This window comes from Bacillus rossius, chromosome 16, assembly GCF_032445375.1.
Source record: "Bacillus rossius redtenbacheri isolate Brsri chromosome 16, Brsri_v3, whole genome shotgun sequence".
NCBI lineage: Eukaryota > Metazoa > Arthropoda > Insecta > Phasmatodea > Bacillidae > Bacillus > Bacillus rossius.
The window spans coordinates 45,837,166-45,858,353 of record NC_086343.1 but is presented as its reverse complement, the minus strand read 5'-3'; the positions used below and the strand labels follow the sequence as shown (position 1 = coordinate 45,858,353).

Below are 21,188 nucleotides of genomic sequence, written 5' to 3'. Positions count from 1 at the left end.
GAATATGGTGTTAAAATAAAAAAGGGGCGTGGCTGTGTGTTATTACCTGTTACGTACATGTATTCTCGTACAACACACGGCCGTGTCCATGACACAGCAATACCCCATTTTTTTACACATTTCCGTACATTCCATTTCCATTCCATTTTAACGAAATTACTCCTACTAAATGCCGTTTACAATGAGCTAAAATCTTTACACATCAATAATTTGTTTCTAAAATCTCTCACACCCACATCCATTACATACAAGGTTCTGTTTTGATATCCTCCCATAACATGCCGTTTGAGAAGCGTCGGGGTTTACGATGTCGCCATTAGTGAGAAAGTCGCGGTGACTTGACCCTGCGACTCTCATGTCGCTGGTCACGGCTTGTCACAGGGACAACAATTGTCGCTGCTCCCACCACTACTGATGACAGCCTCACGGTCATGAAAGAGGGGGGGAGATGATTAGGCGAGATTGTAATCTGTCGGCACTCGCAGCCAATGACCTTGGCGCGATGACAGAGCACTCTAGCTGTTACGCAAGTACTAAACCATCTCGCGGGTTGTAGCGGCTAGCCACTCGCGACGAGACAGCCGTGACTGTAGCTCCAGAGCGGGACGGCCTGACTCGTGACTGCAGCTACACAGCCTTCAGGTTGGTCTCTGAGTTGGCCCAGCGCGACTGCGCTAGCTGGCGTGCTTTCTCAAACCATTTCACATATCAAAATAGTGTACCTATTTCTGCATGTTGACAAGCCTATAAAGTTTTATGATGGCGGATTAGACGAGAAACATCAAAGAATATGTAGGACTTATTACTTTTTGTTAGAACTACACAAAATAGATTTAAAAGCTGTGTCTCGTTTCAGGGTATTTTGTTTTATTTTTCCATTTAACAATGTTAAATTTGTAGAGTTTTTGTGTGGCTAAGCTTTCACGATGTATATATATATATATATATATATATATATAATTTAACTCTGTAATATATTTTTTGCCAGTTCGTCCTGGCCGTGTATTACCATGTATATTTTGCGGGCTGTCATGCTTTGTAGTTAGTATCTTTATAGTGAAATAAGGAATGGATAAGTGCAGGAAAAAGACTTTATTTGTGTGGAATTTTTTCACGGAAAATAATGAGTTTGCTAAGTGTAATTCGTGTAAACAAAAACTGAGTTATAATGCAATACTATATGTTAAATAGTGACTGAACTTGCAAAATGTTTGTTTTTTTATCGATATTGGCACTGCTATCTGCCTGATGTAACTCAAATGTATATTGATATAGTATGCTCACTAATGTACCTATCTGTTTTTTTATTTTTAATAAAATCGTAATCTTTTAATGTATGAAAACACTAGTTACTAATTGTTTTCGAAAAAAGAAAGTCCATATGTTGATTACATATGTTATTAGGGTCTACTGAGAATTTTTTTGCATTTTCATAGTTGTTAGGTGCACAAATATAAATATTATATCTTTTATTAATGTACTTTTTAATATTAAAATTTCATTAGTTTTATTATTGAACGAGACGGTGTTTTAGCTTTGCTCCCTAGATCGTAGATCCACATATCTATCACCTAAGGATGATGGATCTAGAACCAGTGTCCTTGGTCTTGTACCGCTATTAGCATACTAACTAGAGTCTTCAGTCTTCGCAAGAAGCACGCACTGCGCACTGAGCGTACTTTGATGTGGGACAATAAACAAAACGACTCGTAACAATTTCGCTCTGCGCCTCTCCTTCAACGCCTTCCCCTGCGCTTCCTCTACTACATTATTTTCCTTCTTTATCCCTTATTCGTCGTGCCGCTCCCTCCCCTTTCACAAGCTCCGCCCAAGTGACCGTCATCTGCGATCGGGTTCTGCGCTCATTGGCCGTGGTGTTGTTCCAGGCGAATTCTAAACTGATACTAAAGTACTTGATACTTGAATAGTGTACTCGTTTGCAATACCTGATACAGGCATGTATCAGTTACAAAGTAGCAGTTTGATACTCTGTGACCCACCTCTAGAACAATGAGCATAACAGGACACATTAGTAGTGGGACATCCGTAGTGGGACTATGTGCGTTACGGGACACTTTTTCGGGCGTGCAGCCGGCGTTCATCGATTTATTTGACGTTGTCACGTCAAAAATAGCAAGGATCGAGTAAAACATTATGAGGAAACAAGGCAAAATGAAATATAAGAAACAGCCTTGACTTTTTTTGTAAGTAAACAGTGTTCAAATCGCGTGAATTTTTTCTGAAGCCTATACATTGTATGAGTTCCCAGGTAGGCTTCTCACACAGTCAGCACTCTGTCCCTGATCTCGAGTGGAACCATCCAGGCCTTTTCCCAGTCTGGCCACCACATGTACTCTACTTGTCACTTCTGTACTAATCCAGCTTGCTTGTTCTGGGCTCGTTTTCATACTAAAAATGAAAAACATTTAAATTAATCAAGTAAACAAATGTATTGATCACCCCACTCTTAGATTGCAGTGTGAAAGTAAATGAGCGCTTTCTCTCTTCTTCTAAGACACGCCGACTGCAATGTGCACTGGCTCTTGTTTCTTCATGGCGCTACTTCCATATATCATAAGAATTTAATATTGTATATCTTGAACAAAGCTTCTATGCCCATTTCATCACATCTAAATACGCATCTGACGATACATATTTTGCATACCTATGGCATTTTATTGGGTCGTAATAATTTTTAATTTTTTTTTTTTTTCACTGGAACCTATATGAAGTATTTCCAAAATGAATCACAATAAAAAATTGATCTACATGTATTTTTAATTAATATATATTTTAATTCATTCATGTTTTTGAACGCTACAGAATAAATCTCAAGATAAAAATGCTCCATGGTTTATATATAATTACATATATATATATATAAAATCCTAAAATTCATTTCTTCAGAAACTAACATATCAAAAATGTTATCAGTGGCAAATTTTTTTCTATTAAAGTTAGATGGAGTTCGAAAGTGTGATAGATGTTCACAATGAGTTGAATTTGTTTTTAATAGCACACCATCCTAGTTGCTCCTACAGTTTTCGTGTCCATAGATGTGAAGTCTTGTCTTAACGTGCAAAAGCGCGCTGTAAGAGAGGCCCGCTCCTAAACTGTGGTCTTGAGAGGAAACACGGCAGTGTTTTTGGAGAAGTGAGGTTATGTTCTACAAGTAAGTTCAAAGATAAAGGCTTCCTTAGTTAAACTATTTCCCTTACCACACATTTCAATAAACCAGCCTGCCAGTTTGTTCCATTCTCGCGACAAAGTGACGTGTTGTGTCTGGTGACTTATTAAATTTACACTTTTGATGGGTTATTTATTCACATAAGTGATTTTTACTTTCTGCCTTTATGTGTATTACCTACATAAATGTACCGAATATAAATTACATTGGTAGGCTACGAGGGAGGAAGCGTAAGATTCTGTTGAAAGTATTTGAATAAATTTAAAAAAAAGCATGAGTGTTAACAATGCAATTAAGAAAGTTTTAGTCAACTTTGGTTACCGGAAAAGATAGTGATTAAAATGTATGTGTTATTATTTATTTATTTGTGAAGTTCGCTTTAGAATTGTTTTATGAATTCGTACCAAATTCTTCTTGTAAGTTAGAGCAAAAAATTGTAGACTTATAAGAAATTATTAGGCATGGCAGTATAAAATTTTTTAAATTGCGATAAGTTTTTTAAAATATTTCTAAAAAATTCATAATTCTAATAAAAAAAAACACATCTCCTGAAATTGTAATGTGTTAGAAATTTGGCAACAGCGCACACTATAAGCAATGTACTGCAATCTAAGAGTGAGATGGTCTATAACAAATATCAACGACCTTATTTCCTCTCATTTAATCACATAATTTTATTCTATTAATGGTCATGATCCAAAAAAATATGCAAATAACTAAATAGAGACTGATCTAACTATATTCCATTAGTGGCGTTTCTTCCTTCTCTATGGGTTACTAACATTTCTTCAGTAATTTTTATATTCCCAGTAAGCCTACTGTAGTGTATAAATGTAGGGTAAAAAAAATGGAGGCGTGCTGAGCCCATTACCCAGAGGTCCGTGGATCGAAACCACGCTCTGCTACCATTTTTGTAGCAAGGTTCAAATCATGCTAACTGCTATTCCTTTTTGTAGCAGCAAACCATGGTCTGATTACCATTTTTGTTTTGCTGGGTGGATCTTTAGGTTTCACCAGTTTATTAGAAATGAACAAAAACAAGGTGTGATTCTGTCTGAAATATAATTACTCCATACTGAGGAAACTTATAACAGATACAAGAAAATATTAACGTACAATATTAATTACATTCTGAAACAGCTCTCAGGTATATTCAAAAAAATTATTGGCCGGCCATACATGCAATTATCAAAAGTTTCATTTACTAAAAATACATTAACCAATAAAAAAAATACAAATATGTTTAAACTATCCCAGTATATATACTTAAAGTCCAGAGATTATGTTTGTATTATTAACTTTGTTTGATGGCGTAATTTAAAGAAAGTTCAAAAAAGGGCCAAAAGATACAGAAGCACCGGAGGTCGGGGCTTCGTTTCCCGGAGATCACGCGGGTACATGATGCCAGGGTGCTTGTGTCCTGTTGTGGAAGGGAGATAAAAATGCCAATTCGGCGTCCATCTCTCGGACCCTGTCTGGAAAAGTCCTAATCAAAACTGATCAGAACTTGTACACAGACAGTATACGGGGCAGAAAATGCCCGGAAAAGTTAAGGGGAGGTTGGGGAAAGTTGCGGATCGTCACTCACCAGACAGGGAAGTTGACTTCTATTTACAGATGCGTCGCCAGCCAGGAACAGGATCCCGCGAAAATGCAGCTGGGCGTGGTCATTTTCTTCATTTTAAAAAAAATAAAAGAAAAATAACTATTACATTTGTACTATGCAGACGGACTAAACTACTTGAAAAAGATTATAGGGATAGCATCCCTTATTTAGGCGACTACATAGTCGGTTGCGGCCGGATGGAAGTCTTGCAGTGTCTCGACGACTCGCCGATAATCGCAAAATGGTCCGTCTGCAGTCGCGACGCGAAGTGTCCTGCGGAGAACCGCATCTCGTAATTAAAAGTAAATCTTGAATCAAAAGTGGAGGGGAGGGGGCTGGGAGTCCTGACCGAAAGGTCCCGAAGTTCCCCGAGTGGGTATCATAAAAACACTCTGACTGATGTCTCGAAGTTGGTAGCACTGGCCGACTTTAGCGCTACCTGTTGAGAGGTGTCTGAAATAAAAAAAATAATCGCCTCGCTAAAGGTGTCTGCTTTACCAAGGGAATAAAGGACGCAGTCTAGTGCTGCGCTCTGGCGGCCTACAGGATAAGTTGGCTGGGCGGTTAGCGAGTTTGCTGCTAGGTATCGAGTGCGGTCCATCTTGGCACACACATTATTTTATGCAAGGCGTCCTTGGAGACTGTCGCTGTCTGCTGGGGTTTCTGACCGGTCATAGACCTTAGGCGAATTCTTAGAACTGAAGGAGTAAGGGGGGGGGGCAGAAAACACAACGGCGCTGGGAACAAGCATCCATGACATGCTTTTCGAGGAGAGAACCTAATACGTATTCGTGACAGTAAAGGCTATGGTCAGCTCGCCTCTGAGAAATGGTAACAGCTCGTCCAGAGCTGCTGTAGGCGGTTTTAGTCATGAAGTGAAGTAAGGTTACAGGCCTGGGACGTGCCTGTAAGCGAGGGAAATTTTAAACTGGCTGCCAGCAAAGGATTAGATCTGCAAAATATCAGATACGTCTCTGGGAAAGGTGCTTCAGACTACTGGCACAAAGATTAACTTAGGGGAGTACACCAGCCTAACAAAGTGTAAATCGCCCTTTAGTAACCAAATTATAGAGCAAATAAAATTTCCAAAAATAATTTAAAATTATATATATTATAGAAAAAAAACGTGTCGAAATTCCAAATTTCCGGCACATACTCCCCCACTGAAAGGCGGAGCCAGGGTAAGCAACCAACACTGAGTATAAAATGATTGAAATCTGGCATACTTACCCTGTACCAAAATCGACTTAGTTAAACTACTTACAATACCTGATGAACTTACTAGGTAACATGGCCATACAAAACAATTTTAAAAACTAAGTGACATGACTATTCATTGTTTACTCATAACTTTATGAACTAGATATCATCATTCTCTTACGACCTATGTTACATATTTATGTTATGTACTAATTTACATCTCTCTTATATGTTAAGTGGATTTTACATGCTAAGTGGATCTTATGTATTAAGTGCTCTTATGTACTAAGTGGCGCCACTTAAAAATAATATCTTATCCTAAAACATTTTAATACTAAACATCTAAAATGTAAACACTCTTATAAACTAGTACCATGGATTTTTATTACTTATAAATAGGACCTAGGATTTTTAAATCTTTCAACACTGCGTGTTGCAGATGGCATGGCGAAGCTTTGTTTAAGACTCCTCGAATAGGAGTAGAAGGCTGCACCTAATTTATGTTGGGGTGCACCTTCTTTAGATGCGAAATGTGCGCGCGCGTTATATACGCACCAGAACTTGGGTCGTCTAGTGCGACTGTTACTGGGGTTAAAAAGCGCTGGATTTGCCACGGGCACTTCCAGCGATAAGCAAGTTTGGCTGATCGCTTGTCGATCGCCTTACTTAGTGGGTGTGATCTGCACAACACCATATCACCTACCCTATATGGATTAGGCGAACGTTTCTTGTTATATCTCTACCTGCTTGCCGCATGGGCTAAGTTCAGGTTATGCTGAGCTCTTCTCCAGACCTCTTTTATGTTTCGAGGGTTATTTGGGAGAAGCTCTTGTAGTAACTAGAGATTAGAAAGTGGTTTATTGGGTTTATACGTGAACATGATTTCAAATGGTGTGGTTTTGTGTCCCTCATGTCGGGCATAGTTGAAAGCCATTTGTAACCAGACCAAATTAGTGTCCCATTTATCCTGCGAGTTCGCATGATACGCTATCAAAGCGGATCGGAGGTTCCTATTAAAACGCTCCGCATGTGAAGGCTGTGGATAATAGGGAGAAGTGGTTACATGCTGTATGCCATGGGAAAAACACATTCTTGAAAAGTCTGGATGTAAATAGTATTGCGTTATCTGACACAATTATTGAAGGTAAGCCTGTTATTTTAAAAATATTATTTTGCAATGCTTGTATTGTTGTTTCTGCGGTGGTTCGCCGGAGGGGAATGAGCTATACAAATTTAGAAAATGCATCAATAGCTACGAGAAGCATGGTGTGTCCAGTTTTAGAACGGGGGAAGGGGCCAACAAAATCTATAAATAATTTTTGCATAGGCCTTTCGGCCACATCTGATGTTAAAAATCCAAATTGTGTTTTCTGTGCTGGTTTACTCAGGGCGCATAATTTACATAATTTTACCTCCTCAGCAATGTCTTTATGCATTCCATCCCAAATAAAATGGCGGCGTATGCCGTCAATTGTTTTGTATGTGCCCAGGTGTGCTCCAATGGGTGAGCTGTGATAATATTTAAAAACCATGTCTCTTAAATTCTAAGGAAGGGCTATTCTGTATGTTTTGCATTGTGTTGTTCGTCGATACAGGAGACCTTTTGAAATTTTGCAATATTTTTGCGGTGTTCCTGATTTTATTTGCTGAATAATATCTGAAATGTAAGGGACTGAATTTTAGTGACACGGTAAGTCTGAAAACGCTAAAGGAAAGTCTGTGAGTAGAGCATTACATGAAACTGGGGGTTCCTCCTGAAGATTAGGTTTGCAGGGATTCTCGAACATTCGAGAAAGAGCATCTGCTACAATATTCTGAGTACCTCTGATATGTTGAATAGTGAATTTAAGTGAGGAAATTTTTGCTATCCACCTGCCTAGTTTTCCTAGTTGCTTGGGGTGAGCCAAAAGCCAAGCAAGGGCCTGATTGTCAGTCTCTAATAAAAATTCCCTGTGTTCAAGGTTTTGCCGAAACTTGTCGATTCGGAATACAACTGCTAGGCACTCGAGTTCATAAACTGAGGACGATTTTTTTTCTTGATGATTTAGGGTGCGAGAGGCGAAAGCTATTGGTTGCCTGTGGCCATAGAACTCTTGTGATAGTACTGCACCCAATGGCGACACTCGATGCATCTGTCTGTAGTATGAATGGTTTAGTGAAATCCGCCATTCGAAGAACAGGTGGGCTGGCTATAGCTTGTTTCAAATAACTAAAGGCTTTGTCTTGTTCAGGACCCCAATTGAACTATGTGTTTTTCTTCCGAAGAGCATTTAAAGGGGCTGCATGTTATGCAAAATTTGGGATGAATTTGGCATAGAAGTTAGCCATTCCAATAAATCTAGAAATTCCTTTTGGTTCTTTTGGAGGTTGGAAATCTGCGATGGCTTGAGTGCGGCTTGGGTAAATTGTTACTCCTCTACTGGAAATTATGTGTCCTAGGAAAGAAATTTCAGAAACTGCGAATTTAAACTTCTTTGTGTTTACTGTCAGTCCTGCTTTACGCAGCCGGATGAGAACTTCAGACAAATGAGCTATGTGGTCTTCAAAAGATTCGTAATACACAACAACGTCATCCAGGTAATTAAATACAAATTTAAATTTTAAATCGCCAAAAACTTGGTCTAGGAGGCGAGTCAGTACCTGTGCACCTATGGCTAGTCCAAATGAAACTACTTTATATTGATACAAATTCCAGGGCATGCAAAAGCCGGTGATGTGTTTTGACTTTGGTGTTAGTGGTATTTGATGGTAAGCCGAATTAAGATCAAAAACGCTAAAATATTTGGCTTTGCTAAACCAATGGCAAGCTGAATTCAAATCAGGTAATGGTACCATTTCTATGTCTATCTGTTTGTTAATTTTTCGAAAATCCACAACTAATTGGTGACCTTGACCTTTGGGGACCAAAAATGCTGGAGAGGAAAAACTGGAAGTCGATGGTTCAATTACATCCTTGTCCAATAGGTCTTGTATGTGTTCGCGCATGATTTACATTTTGGGACCCAATAATTGATATGGGTGACACCTGACTGGGGATTTATCCAAAAGTTTTATATCATATTGCACTAAGTGAGTGTGACCTAGTTTTTTGTCAAGACATCTGGGAAGTTATGACATAAATTTTCCACTGCTTTCCTTTGCGATGTGTCGAGGTGTGTCAGGGATAACTCACATTCATCCTCAGCTTCGGTATGGGTTGCATTTACATTACTCTGAAACTGGATTTTAGATGAAACAAATGGGATAACAACAGATTTATTAAATTTGAACTTGAAATTTCTTGCTCGCAGATCAATTACTAAGCCTGTTTTAGAAAAGAAATCCGATCCAAAAATTAGATCAGTAGCTAAATCCTGTGAAACTAAAAATGGAAACATCCAGGTAAATAAATCAATTTTAACTTTAATGAAGACTACTTGGTTAACCCTTAGTGGTTGTTCTGATGCGGTGAAACATTTTATTTTTACTGGTTTAATTTCCTGAACCAATTTCTCCTTTTGTAAAACATGAAAAAGATTTGCTGAAATAAAACTTCGGACTGAGCCTGTATCAATGAGTCCTGGAATTTCGTGTTTACCAATTAAAGTGCTCGCATAAGGTAACACTGTTGGTATACATGCAAAGATATTATGACGTCCTCTTGCCTGAATTTTTGGGATTTATGCAATTTTCGCAATGTGTCCTAGGGTCGGTAGAATTGTTTACCTTATTTGTATTTGTGTACTTATTGCGTTTTTTCCTTCTACGAGACTTGTTTGACTTTTGTGACCAATTTGAATTTTTTGTGTATTTTTGTTGTTGTATGTCGTGATTACTCTTTGGGTGGTAATTAAATCTGTTATTGTATCTACTCGGTGCATGTGGAGTAGTGACTGTATTGCATGAATTATCTGGATATGATTTTTGTATGGGTGGCACAGAAGGATTGCTTTCTGGCCACCTCGTTACTCGTTTTTTTGGTTGTTGTTGTGATTGTTGTTGTAATAATTTTTCTGTCTGTAGATACTTAGTGCGGCATTGTTCAATCACATGCCCGGTTCTTTTACAAAATTTACAAAATGGCATCTGTTGCTGGTTATGATTATATCCACTCTGATGGTGACTGTAATCATTTTGTTTTGTTTTGTGAATTGTATTCATGTTCTCTTTTCTCGGTTGAGGTTATGATACTGACAGAATGGGGTGTCGATCAAGGTAACTCGGGTAACGATTCCTTTGGTAGTCGGCGAATTCTACATTAGTGGCATGTATACACAAACGGTCCAGCTCCGCAAATGTATGTGGTCTGCTCTGAAAAACTGCTCGCAATCGCTCTGCAGGGCTAATTCCATCTAGGATATTGGAAACGATTTCGCACTCTGAGGCCTAATCGAAGGACTCGAGTGGCTTCCTTAATGTCAGCAATGTATTTACTTAATGGCTCGTCTTTCTGTTGAAGTCTGTTGTACCAATCAAGTCGCAGGTTTGTGAGCATGCACGCTGGAATAAAAAAATCGATTATGTCAGCCTGGTACTGATCGAAAGTTAGGTTATTTTCTATTGCCAATGAGGTTCGTTCGCTGAGAGGTGGGTGGGTAAGGGGAAAAACTATCTCAAACAATTCTTTGTCTGGTAGGTTGCATTTTTGGTGTAGTTTCAGTAACTGTCGCAAAAACTCAATCAGTTTTTTAGGATCCAATCCATTGGTTTCCGGGAGATTGGTGAGTAGCCTTTCTGCTGGATGGGTGATTTTACGGTAGAAGTGGGTTGTTTGACCTTTGCCAGGTGGTGGTGGGGGGTGATTTGGTGCAGGATTAGGGTTGTGTGGAGGGAGGGGTGCTGCAGGTGCCAGAGGGAGGTACGAGGTTGAAGGGCTGACTTGGGGAATTTGTGGGTCTGGTTGGGGAATAGCTGTCATGGTGGTGGACTGTGCAAGTGAAGTCGCGGTGCTAGATGCACTTACCTGAGGTAGGGGTGAGATTTGCGTGCCAATGGCCGCAGAGGGAGTGTGGAGTTCTGGGGTGGTCTGGTAGGATGAAAATGCTGACTGGCACTGGAGGTCTGGGTTAAACATTCCCGCCATGTTTGGTGGAAGGTACATTGGTTGGGTGGGGTGAGAGGGGTGCGCAATGACTTCGGGAATAGGTCCAGTGTAGGTGACCTTGGTGACTGGCTGGGTTACCGGCCTCGCGATAGAGGCGGAGGGAAACCACATATGGGTGGATGGGTGGCCAATAATAGTGATTGCAGGAAACGGGATTCATGTAAAGGAAATTGGTGGCGGCGATGAAGGCGGAGGCGGGGGCGATACTGGTAATGGAGACACCAGAGTGACCTTGGTCTATAGTCCCGGTATTTCTGTCGGTGTTTCTTCAGGCTGTGTACTTGTACCAGGCATCTGTTCCTGGGGTATGGTAATTACGTCAGTAATACTCTCGAAGAGTGGGTCCTGTATGGTGATGAGTTTTGCACTCAACTTATGTGTGAGGTCAGGTATCTGTTGTCGGCATTTGTCAATTTCTTTGGTGTAGACACCATTCAATTTACCTCCTGATAAAATGGACAGGTTGTGGAATCTAGTGGCAACGTGGTTAAGTTGTGTGATGGTTTTTAATATGTTTGGTTTTGTTTGTTTCGTTGTGCACATCATTAGCATAAGCGCTTATGTCTTGGAATTTACCACAGACAATATTGAACTCCTCTAGTGGGTCCAAATGTACATTCCAGGCAATTGGCTGTACTTGTTTCTGGTAAACGGCTCTGAGTCGTTTCCTGAGCTCTTGGACATCTCCTGAGGTAGGTTGTCCCCGGAGTGTGAGCTCATAAATTATCTCGTCCTTAAGGAGATACTCCGGAGTGATCATGTTTAACTTATTTTAAAAACTCTTAGAACCTATAACTCTTACTCTAGGTTGACATGCAATGCACAAAACACTCTTAACTTAAACTTAAATTAACACTTAAACTATTTGGTTGCACCCTGACTCTGCATAATCAGTGGGTCGCGTACTTATAATAGTTTGCATTCCTGCCGGCGAAAAGGGTAATGTCCTCTCAGGTGAAGGACGGGGTGAAGAGGGGGGAGTAGATGGCTGCGTGCTATCACGCACGCGTGGCAAGATAAGGCCGGTCGTCCTCCGCGCGGCGGCTCGGGTCGTCTGGCGAGGGAAAAGGGGGCACGGGGTGTCTGTAACCTTGTGTGAGGCACGTATTAGGATGCGCCGCGGTGCGGTCGGGACAGCTGGAACGTCTGGGTGACGTCTAGGATGAAAGTTAGATTAATAAAGCTTGTAAGGAATTAAAATTAAAGTTACTTATATTCGAGCTTAAAAATATAACATGATTCCCACTCAAATATTTATGTTAAAAAAAATTAATATCTTAAAATTTAATTTACTTTATGTTATTTTTACTGGGATTGTTTAGAGACGAAATGTTTAGTGCCGGAAATTTGGTATTTCGACACATTTTTTTTTAAATTTACTATAATTTTAAATTATGTTTGGAAATTTTATTTGCTCTATAATTTGGTTACTAAAGGGTGATTTAAACTTTGTTAGACTAGTGTACTCCCCTAAGTTAAACATTGTGCCAGTAGTCTGAAGCACCTTTCCCGGAGACGTATCTGATATTTTGCAGATCTAATACTTTGCTGACAGTCAGTTTGAAATTTCCTCGCTTACAGGCACATCCCAGGCCTGTAATGTTACTTCACTTCATGACTAAAACTGCATACAACAGCGCTGGACGAGCTGTTACCATTTCTCAGAGGCGAGCTGACCATAGCCTTTACTGTCACGAATAGGTATTAGGTTCTCTCCTCGAAAAGCACATCATGGATGCTTGTTCCCAGCGTCCTTGCGTTTCCTCCCCCCCCCCCCCCCTCTTTCATTTCTAAGAATTTGTCTAAGGCCAATGACCGGTCAGAAACCCCAGCAGACAGTGACAGTCTCCAAGGACGCCTTGCATAAAATAATGTGTGTGCCAAGATGGACCGCACACAATACCTAGCGTCGAACTCGCTAACCGCCCAGCCAACTTACCCTGTAGGCCGCCAGAGTGTAGCACCTGACTGCCCCTTTAACCCTTGGTTTAAGCAGACACCTTGTGCGAGTCGATTCTTTTTTTACTTCAGACACCCCTCAACAGGTAGCGCTAAAGTCGGCCAGTGCTACCAACTTCGAGACATCAGTCAGAGTTTTTTTATGATGCCCACTCGGGGAACTTCGGAACCTTTCGGTCCGTACTCCCAGTCACCCCCTCCACTTTTGATTCAAGATTTACTTTTAATTACGAGATGCGGTTCTCCGCAGGACACTTCGCGTCGCGACTGCAGACGGACCATTTTGCGATTATCGGCGAGTCGTCGAGACACTGCAAGACTTCCATCCGGCCGCAACCGACTATGTAGTCGCCTAAATAAGGGATGCTATCCCTATAATCTTTTTCAAGTAGTTTAGTCCGTCTGCGTAGTACAAAGTGTAATAGTTATTTTTTTTAAATTACTTTTTTTGAAATGAAGAAAACGACCGCGCCCAGCCGCGTATTCGCGGGATCCTGTTCCTGGCGGGCGACGCATCGGTAAATATAAGTCAACTCCCCTCTCTGGTGAGTGACGATCCGCGACTTTCCTCAACCTCCCCTTAACTTTTCCGGGCATTTTCTGCCCCGTATACTGTCTGTGTACAAGTTCTGATCAGTTTTGATTCGGACTGTTCCAGACAGGGTCCGAGAGCCGGACGCCAAATTGGCATTTTCATCTCCCTTCCACAACAGGACACAAGCACCCTGGCATCATGTACCCGCGTGATCTCCGGGAAACGAAGCCGCGCCCTCCGGTGCTTCTGTATCTTTTGGCCCTTTTTTGAACTTTCTTTAAATTACGCCATCAAACAAAGTTAATAATACAAACATAATCTCTGGACTTTAAGTATATATACTGGGATAGTTTAAACATATTTGTATATTTTTTATTGTTTTATGTATTTTTAGTAAATGAAACTTTTGATAATTCCATGTACGGCCGGCCAATAATTTTTTTTTTAATATACCTGAGAGCTGTTTAAGAAGGTAATTAATATTGCACGTTAATATTTTCTTGTATCTATTATAAGTTTCCTAAGTATGGAGTAATTATATTTCAGATGGAATCACACCTTGTTTTTGTTCATTTCTAATAGACTGGTGAAACCTATAGATCCACGCAGCAAAACAAAAATGGTAATCAGACCGTGGTTTGCTGCTACAAAAATAATAGCATTTAGCATGTTTAGAACCTTGCTACAGTGACTGTGCAGAGAGACTGTAAGGAGGGCCAGGTTTGTCAGGACTGTAGAGAGTAGGCAATAGGCATAATGGCGGACAAGAGCTGTGATTGTGTGTGGCTAGTGTATGAAAATAAGTAAGGAAAACACAAAATTGGCGACGAGGATAAAAACAAACGTTATATAAATGTCAACAAAAAACGAGCAGAAACGATGGGGTTGATAGGACACATCAGGGATTTTGATCCTGATAATGAAGGTTTCGGGTCATACATAGAACGACTAGAACAATTCTTTCTTGTTAACAACACAAAAGACCCTGACAAAGTGCCGTTGTTCATCACCTTCGTAGGTGCAAAAACGTACGAAATTTTGAAAATTGTGCTGCTACCGGCAGCTCCGACATCAAAGTCGTTCGTTGAATTAGTGGAAGTGCTGACTTGCCATGTTTCGCCGGCGCGGATGATTATTGCTGAACGCTATAAGTTCCACAAACGTGACCAGCAGGCAATGGAATCGGTGTCGCAATACATCATGGAACTTAAGAAGTGTGCAAAGCCATGTGATTTTGGAATGTTTCTGGACGATGCGCTGTGTGATCGCCTTGTTTGTGGGTTAAGTTGTGACATGACACAAAGGAAACTGTTCACTGAGCCGAACCTCAACTTCGAGAAGGCATGTACTATTGCACTCAACATGGAGTTAGCTACTTCACAAACGAAACTACTACAACCAGCAGATGCAGTAAACAAGTTATCAACGAGATGTCCAGACGAAAACAACGCACGAGGCATCTATGAACCGAACGTCCATGTCTCAGGCCATGGCAAGGCAACGAGGCAGGTAAAATCGACAGAAAAATCGTGGTGCTCAGGTTGTGGTCGGGAACACGCACATGAGCGGTGCCCAGCATTAAATTGGAGTTGTTTCCAGTGTGGAAAAAAAGGACACATAGCCCGTGTATGTCGGAGTAAACAAGTTCATAAAGTGATCGAAACAGACAGCTCCGGTGACGAATCAGTGGGATCAGTGGTAATAAAACACCTGCACAGACTGGTGTGTGGTAAAGGGGCGCAGATGAATGCTGTGAAAAATCCGCTCACAGTAGTTGTCCCGGTTGTGTCAGTAGCAACAGATAAGGCTATGTTTCCCACAGTCAAGTTGCAGCACTGTGACTTGACACTTAAAGTGGTCACTGGAGATTGTTTGAAAGTAGTAGGCAAAATCCAAGTAAATGTGGTAGGCGAAAATGGACAACAGCACAGTTTGCCTCTTGTAGTGACAGCATCGCGCCGAAAGACAGCCCCACTTTTAGGTAGAGACTGGCTAGATAAAATATTATCCCACTGGAGAAAACAGTTGTGTATGGGTGCAGATAAGATCATAAGGGAGGAACTGTAGGGCTGACAACGAAGTCCTGGGAACAAGAAGTACAAGAAAAGTTTCCTGTAATATTTGAAGAGAAGTCGACGAGTGCTATACAACAGTTTCAGGCGCGCCTAGTACTAAAGAAGGATGTAACACCTGTATTTCACAAAGCCTACTCAGTACCTTATGCATTGAAACAACAAGTGGAAGACCAACTGAGGGACCTGCAGAAGTTAGGAAAAATTGTGCCAGTGAAACACAGTGAGTGGGCGAGTCGAATTGTAATGGTGAGAAAGAAATCTGGGGCTTTTAGGCTGTGTGTTGATTGCAAGGTGTCATTAAACAAAGTTTTAAATGTAGATTCATATCCACTGCCAAGGCTAGATGATGTTTTTGCAAAGTTGGCTGGAGGAAAAATATTTACTGTGCTGGACCTCAGTAATGCCTATCAGCAACTAGAAGTTGGGCAGGAATCTAGGAAATACCACACAATAAACACACACCTGGGTCTCTTTCAATGGACTCGTCTGCCATATGGTGTTGCAAGTGCACCTGCAAACTTCCAGTCTGTGATGGGTGTTACAAGGGTTGGAGGGGGTGATGTGTTATATTGATGATGTCTTGATTATAGGTAAGTCATATGAAGATTGTAAACATAAGGTAGAACAAGTGTTAGAGTGTACCAGTAGCTTTAACATTAAGGTCAATATGTCAAAGTGCCAGTTCTTTAAGGAATCAGTAGAATATTTAGGGCATAGATTTGACAAAGATGGTGTGCATCCAACCCCTCAGAAGGTTGAGGTGGTGGAAAGGGTAGCGGTGCCTAAAAATGTAGAGCAGCTAAGATCATTTCTAGGATTGATAACAATTCCACCACAAATTCATCCCAATGTTGTCAAGTAAGCTGAAACCCCTCTACGAGCTGACACAATCAAACAGGGTATGGAATTGGACTGAGGAGTGTCAAACAGCATTTGAGTGGTCCAAACAAGCTCTAACATCTGCAACATTGCTAACGCACTTTGATCCGACCTTACCGATACTAGTGGCTTGTGATGCCTCACCTTACGGAGTAGGAGCCACCTTGAGTCACCGGGTAAATGGAAAAGAAAAACCAGTAGTCTTTGCTTCCAGCACCTTATCCAAGGCAGAGCAAAACTACTCCCAAATAGATAGAGAGGCATTGGCCAATATATTTGCCGTAAAACGATTTCACATATATTTGTATGGACAGAAATTTACGTTGCTCACAGACCACCAACCTTTACGAAGGCTTTTGGGTCATGAGCAGGGGATCCCTACATTAGCCAATACTAGATTACAGCGATGGGCGGTCATACTAGCATCATATAACTATGTGATAGAGTATAGAAGGGGGTCTCTGATGGCAAATGCGTATGGCCTGTCCTGTTTGCCAGTGTTGAATGCAGCAGAGGAAGGGGTGTATTCGTTCAGTGTAACCTTGACTAGTCCGGTTGATGCGCAGGCAGTGGCAGAAGCCACAAAAGTTGACCCAATACTGTCCAGAGTATTAAATGCAACAAGATCAGGTTGGCCTAATAGCGTTGTTGACATAAACATGAAGCCCTTTTTTCGTAGGAGGCTGGAGTTAGCCTGTCAAGAGGGATGTTTAACCTGGGGTGATCGAGTTGTTATCCCATTTGGGCTTCAACACGAAGTTATGAAACTCCTACATGCCGAACACCCAGGTATCGTACGGATGAAAATGCTGGCTCGTTCTATGGTATGGTGGCCCTCTTTAGACGATGACATAAAACAAACAGTGGAGAGATGTGAAGCTTGTCAGAGTGTGATGAATGTGAGGAATGATATTCCAACAGTGACGTGGCCTGACACTTCTGAGGTATGGGAGAGGATCCACGTGGATTTTCTGGAACATGAAGGAGTAACAATGCTGATTTTGTGTGATCAGTTTTCCAAATGGATTGAAGCTTGGGTAATGCAGAAAACAACTGCAGGTTGTGTCATTGAAAGGCTACGATCTTGCTTCGCCATTTTTGGAATACCATTGACTCTAGTGTCTGACAATGGGCCACCGTTTAATTCGGGAGAATTTAGTACCTTCTGTCGAGCAAATGGCATTCTGGAAATGAAAAGTCCACCCTACCACCCACAATCTAACGGGTTAGCCGAAAGGGCGGTGCAAACCCTTAAACAACACTTAAAAAAACAGGTCATCGACAACAAAAAATGCAGTCAAATAGTTGACATGCAATACAGATTGCAAAATTTTCTATTTGCATATCGGAATACTCCATGTTCCGTAACCAAGCAGTCCTGTAGAAAAAAAGTTCAAACATAAACCTCGCACACGGCTTACGATGTTAAAACCACACAGGAAAACGGCGGCAAAGGAGACGAAAATGCAACAGCGTGGACAGGGATCTCGATATCCAGTACCACTCTATGTGTCAGGGGGAAAGGTCTGGGTACAAGGTGTAAAAGCAAAGGGACAAAAATGGTTTCCAGATCGGGTGGTGAAAATCTTAAGTCCCATGAATACCTAGTGTTGCAGGATAGAGAACAGCGCCGGAGAGTGGTTCATGTAGACCAACTGCGGAAGTCACAATTGACCGAGGAGCGTCATCCTGGGTCTCCGTCAGCTAGAGGCCCGGTTGGCCCTCCCACACTAGACTTTGCGGGGACTTGTGGTACTGGGATAAAACATCTCCTCCTCATAGTAGTGTATTAGAGAATAGGGAGCAGTGATAGAAATGGTAGCAGCTCGCCCACTAGAGAAAGGAGGTCAAGTAGTAGGGATAGCAGTACGCCTGCTTCGTCCTTCCGAGGATGGGGTACTGGTAGCACACCTGCTCCACCTTCCCAAGATTCTCCAACGAGCTACCACAAAGGGGTGTAGTCAGGCATTCTGGCAGGATGGTCAAGGCTCCAGATAGGCTTGATTTATAAGTAGGGTATTTTACATGGTAAGGTGTGAGTTCTGCATTGGAGTTACTGGTATTAGTGTTGTACTGTGTTGTTAAAGTTTTAAGAGAAGATGGAGTGTAGTGTATAAGTGTAGGGTAAGTGACTGTGCAGAGAGACTGTAAGGAGGGCCAGGTTGGCAGGACTGTAGAGAGAAGGCAGTAGGCATAATGGTGGACAAGAGCTGTGAATGTGTGTGGCTAGTGTATGAAAATAAATAAAGAAAACACAAAACCTACATGGAACTTTCTGTTATCAAATTTACATACAAAAAGAGTAAATTACCACAGTCAAAACCAAAAACTGAAAATACTGCTTGAAATTACCCATTAAGGGATGGGAATACCATGCACCCCTGCACACGCCTGTACATGCACGTCTTGGAAGGTGAATTTGCAATAACAACACCTGTACTAAACTAAACCGTGCCTTGTTTCAGAAGGTGACGATGGCGACAGACGACGCTGGTCTGACCAAGCAGCAGCTGCAGGAACTGCTGGCGCCTGTGCTGGACAAAGAGGGCAGCCGTGTAGAGGACGTGGCAGTGAGGTACCTCACCAAGCCGGGAGACAACTACGGCAGCACCATGCTCTCCGTCGACGTGACTCTCGCGCCCGGTCCAAGGACACTCCACCTGGTGGCCAAAATGCTCCCCAAGTCTGCTGTCCTGCAGGAGTTGTTCAACTGCGACGTGACTGTGAGGAAGGAGATGGACCTCTACCTCCTGGTCAGCCCCGTCTTTGAGAGGATACAGCGAGAGTGTCATGTCCCGAAGGACAAGTTCCTCGACGTATTCCCTTTGTGCTACGCAGCCAGGACTTCCTCCAAAGGCGCCTCTGCACCTGTCGACGAGACGTCGATCATTGTGCAGGAGAACTTGAAAGTGCAAGGGTTCGAGTGCGGTGATCGCTTGACAGGGCTGGATCTGGCCCACTGCGAGCTTGTGGTGGACAGGTTGGCGCGCTTTCACGCCACGGCGGTTGCCATCAAGATCAAGAGACCAGAAGAGTTCAAAGAAACTGTGCTCCGAGCTGCTACACCCGTCGCCATCGGGCCCCCGGACATGGATGCAGTGAAACCGCTGCAGACTCTTCCTGAGTATGAGGCCATGAAGAGTCGGATCGACATCGCTTTGTCGAAGGGGATGAAAATGTACAATCAAACAAATTCCAAACAACCAAGAGAACCTTTTGCCACCATAACACATCTTGACTTATGGACGAACAATATAATGTTCCGATACGAGCCCGGCTCTTCCAGAGAAAAACCAACAAGCTTGAAGTTGGTTGATTTCCAGGTGACTGGCTACGACTCCCCGGCCAGAGATCTGCTGTTCTTCCTTTATTCCAGCGCCAAGCTCGAAGTGCTGTCCGGGCAGTACGACCATCTCGTCAAGCTGTACCACGCCAGCTTTGTGGACTGCCTGCAGATCTTAGGGTGCGACTCAACGCCGTTCTCGTTTGAAGCGTTCCTGAAAGAACTCGAAGCTTCAGCTTACGTGGTGTTCTGGCATGTCGCGTTCATGCTGATCCCCATCACCACCGCGCCGGAAGATGCATTCAGCACGGACTCAATGTCCCTCGACGACTTGAAGTCAGAGCACAAGGTGTCGCCAGTGTTCACTAGTCGAGCCAGGAAGATCATATCCGATTTTGCATCCAGAAACTGGATTTAAATGAAGTTAATTTTTTCTTGTTTAAGACATTAAAATATAACAATAAGACAATCAAATTAAACATAAAACATTTAAACAATTTCATAGCCCCTAACATCATGTATCAATAAAAAAAAATTGGTTGTCTGTAAAGTCGGTTTACGGATGATAGTTTAACGTGACAACGTCATAACAAAATATTGATGAAATTATTGATCCAGAAGAAAAGGAAATATCATATTCGGCCTGAGACTGAGCCGTACTTAATAAGTTTTTGCAACCAAACCATTTAGTCATTAAAAACATTATATTCTTTGAGGAAGAAATTTGTTTTAATTTTTCTATCTTTTGTATGATAAAATCTACCTCTGCATACTTTTATGAATAAATATGAATGTATTTGATTGAAGTATCACTATTTTGTATGGATACAAAGGAGTTAAATGAAATGTACAATTGAATTAATAAATTTACTTTTATTTGCATTCATTAATTCCAATATATTTATTACTTTTGAAATGTTGCGTGCGACGTATTTATTTTTACAAGTACAAAAAAAAGTTCGCAGCTGCCGAGATTCTAACCGATAACCTTCGGATTGTAAGTCATCCACGCTAACCACAAGACCACGAGTCCATTTTGAGAATAATTGTTTTAGATAGTCTAAATTAATAATATTCCACGCACGATGTTTGTTTGAATTTCTTTTAACTAGCATATTCTCTGTTGGACTCGAAATATTTACACGCTCGTGGGCTCATAACTATTATACGGTGTGTGATTTAGTTGATCAAATAATAACTCATGACAAATAATTACCAATATCAAACTAAAGAGTGAAAAGTATCATACCAGTAATAAATATTTAGTTACACAGCTAAAACAATACTTATACAACACTGTTTAAATATACTGATTTACACTAGTAATTAAAATAATACGGACTTGTAAGAAAGCCATTTCCTTGCGAATATACTCCCGTAG

At 41.5% G+C, this 21,188-nt stretch overlaps 1 protein-coding gene across 1 annotated transcript in view; it reads left to right on the top strand.

Annotated features, from left to right (window-relative positions):
* Positions 1–20,697, top strand: part of LOC134540130 (uncharacterized) — a 150,345-nt gene extending 129,648 nt beyond the window's left edge. Inside the window, exon 2 of the mRNA XM_063382656.1 lies at positions 18,990–20,697. Coding sequence (XP_063238726.1) covers positions 18,999–20,225 — 1,227 coding nt within the window. The 5' untranslated portion in view covers positions 18,990–18,998 and the 3' untranslated portion in view covers positions 20,226–20,697. The remainder of the gene's footprint in view (positions 1–18,989) is intronic.
* Positions 20,698–21,188: the final 491 nt, after the last annotated feature.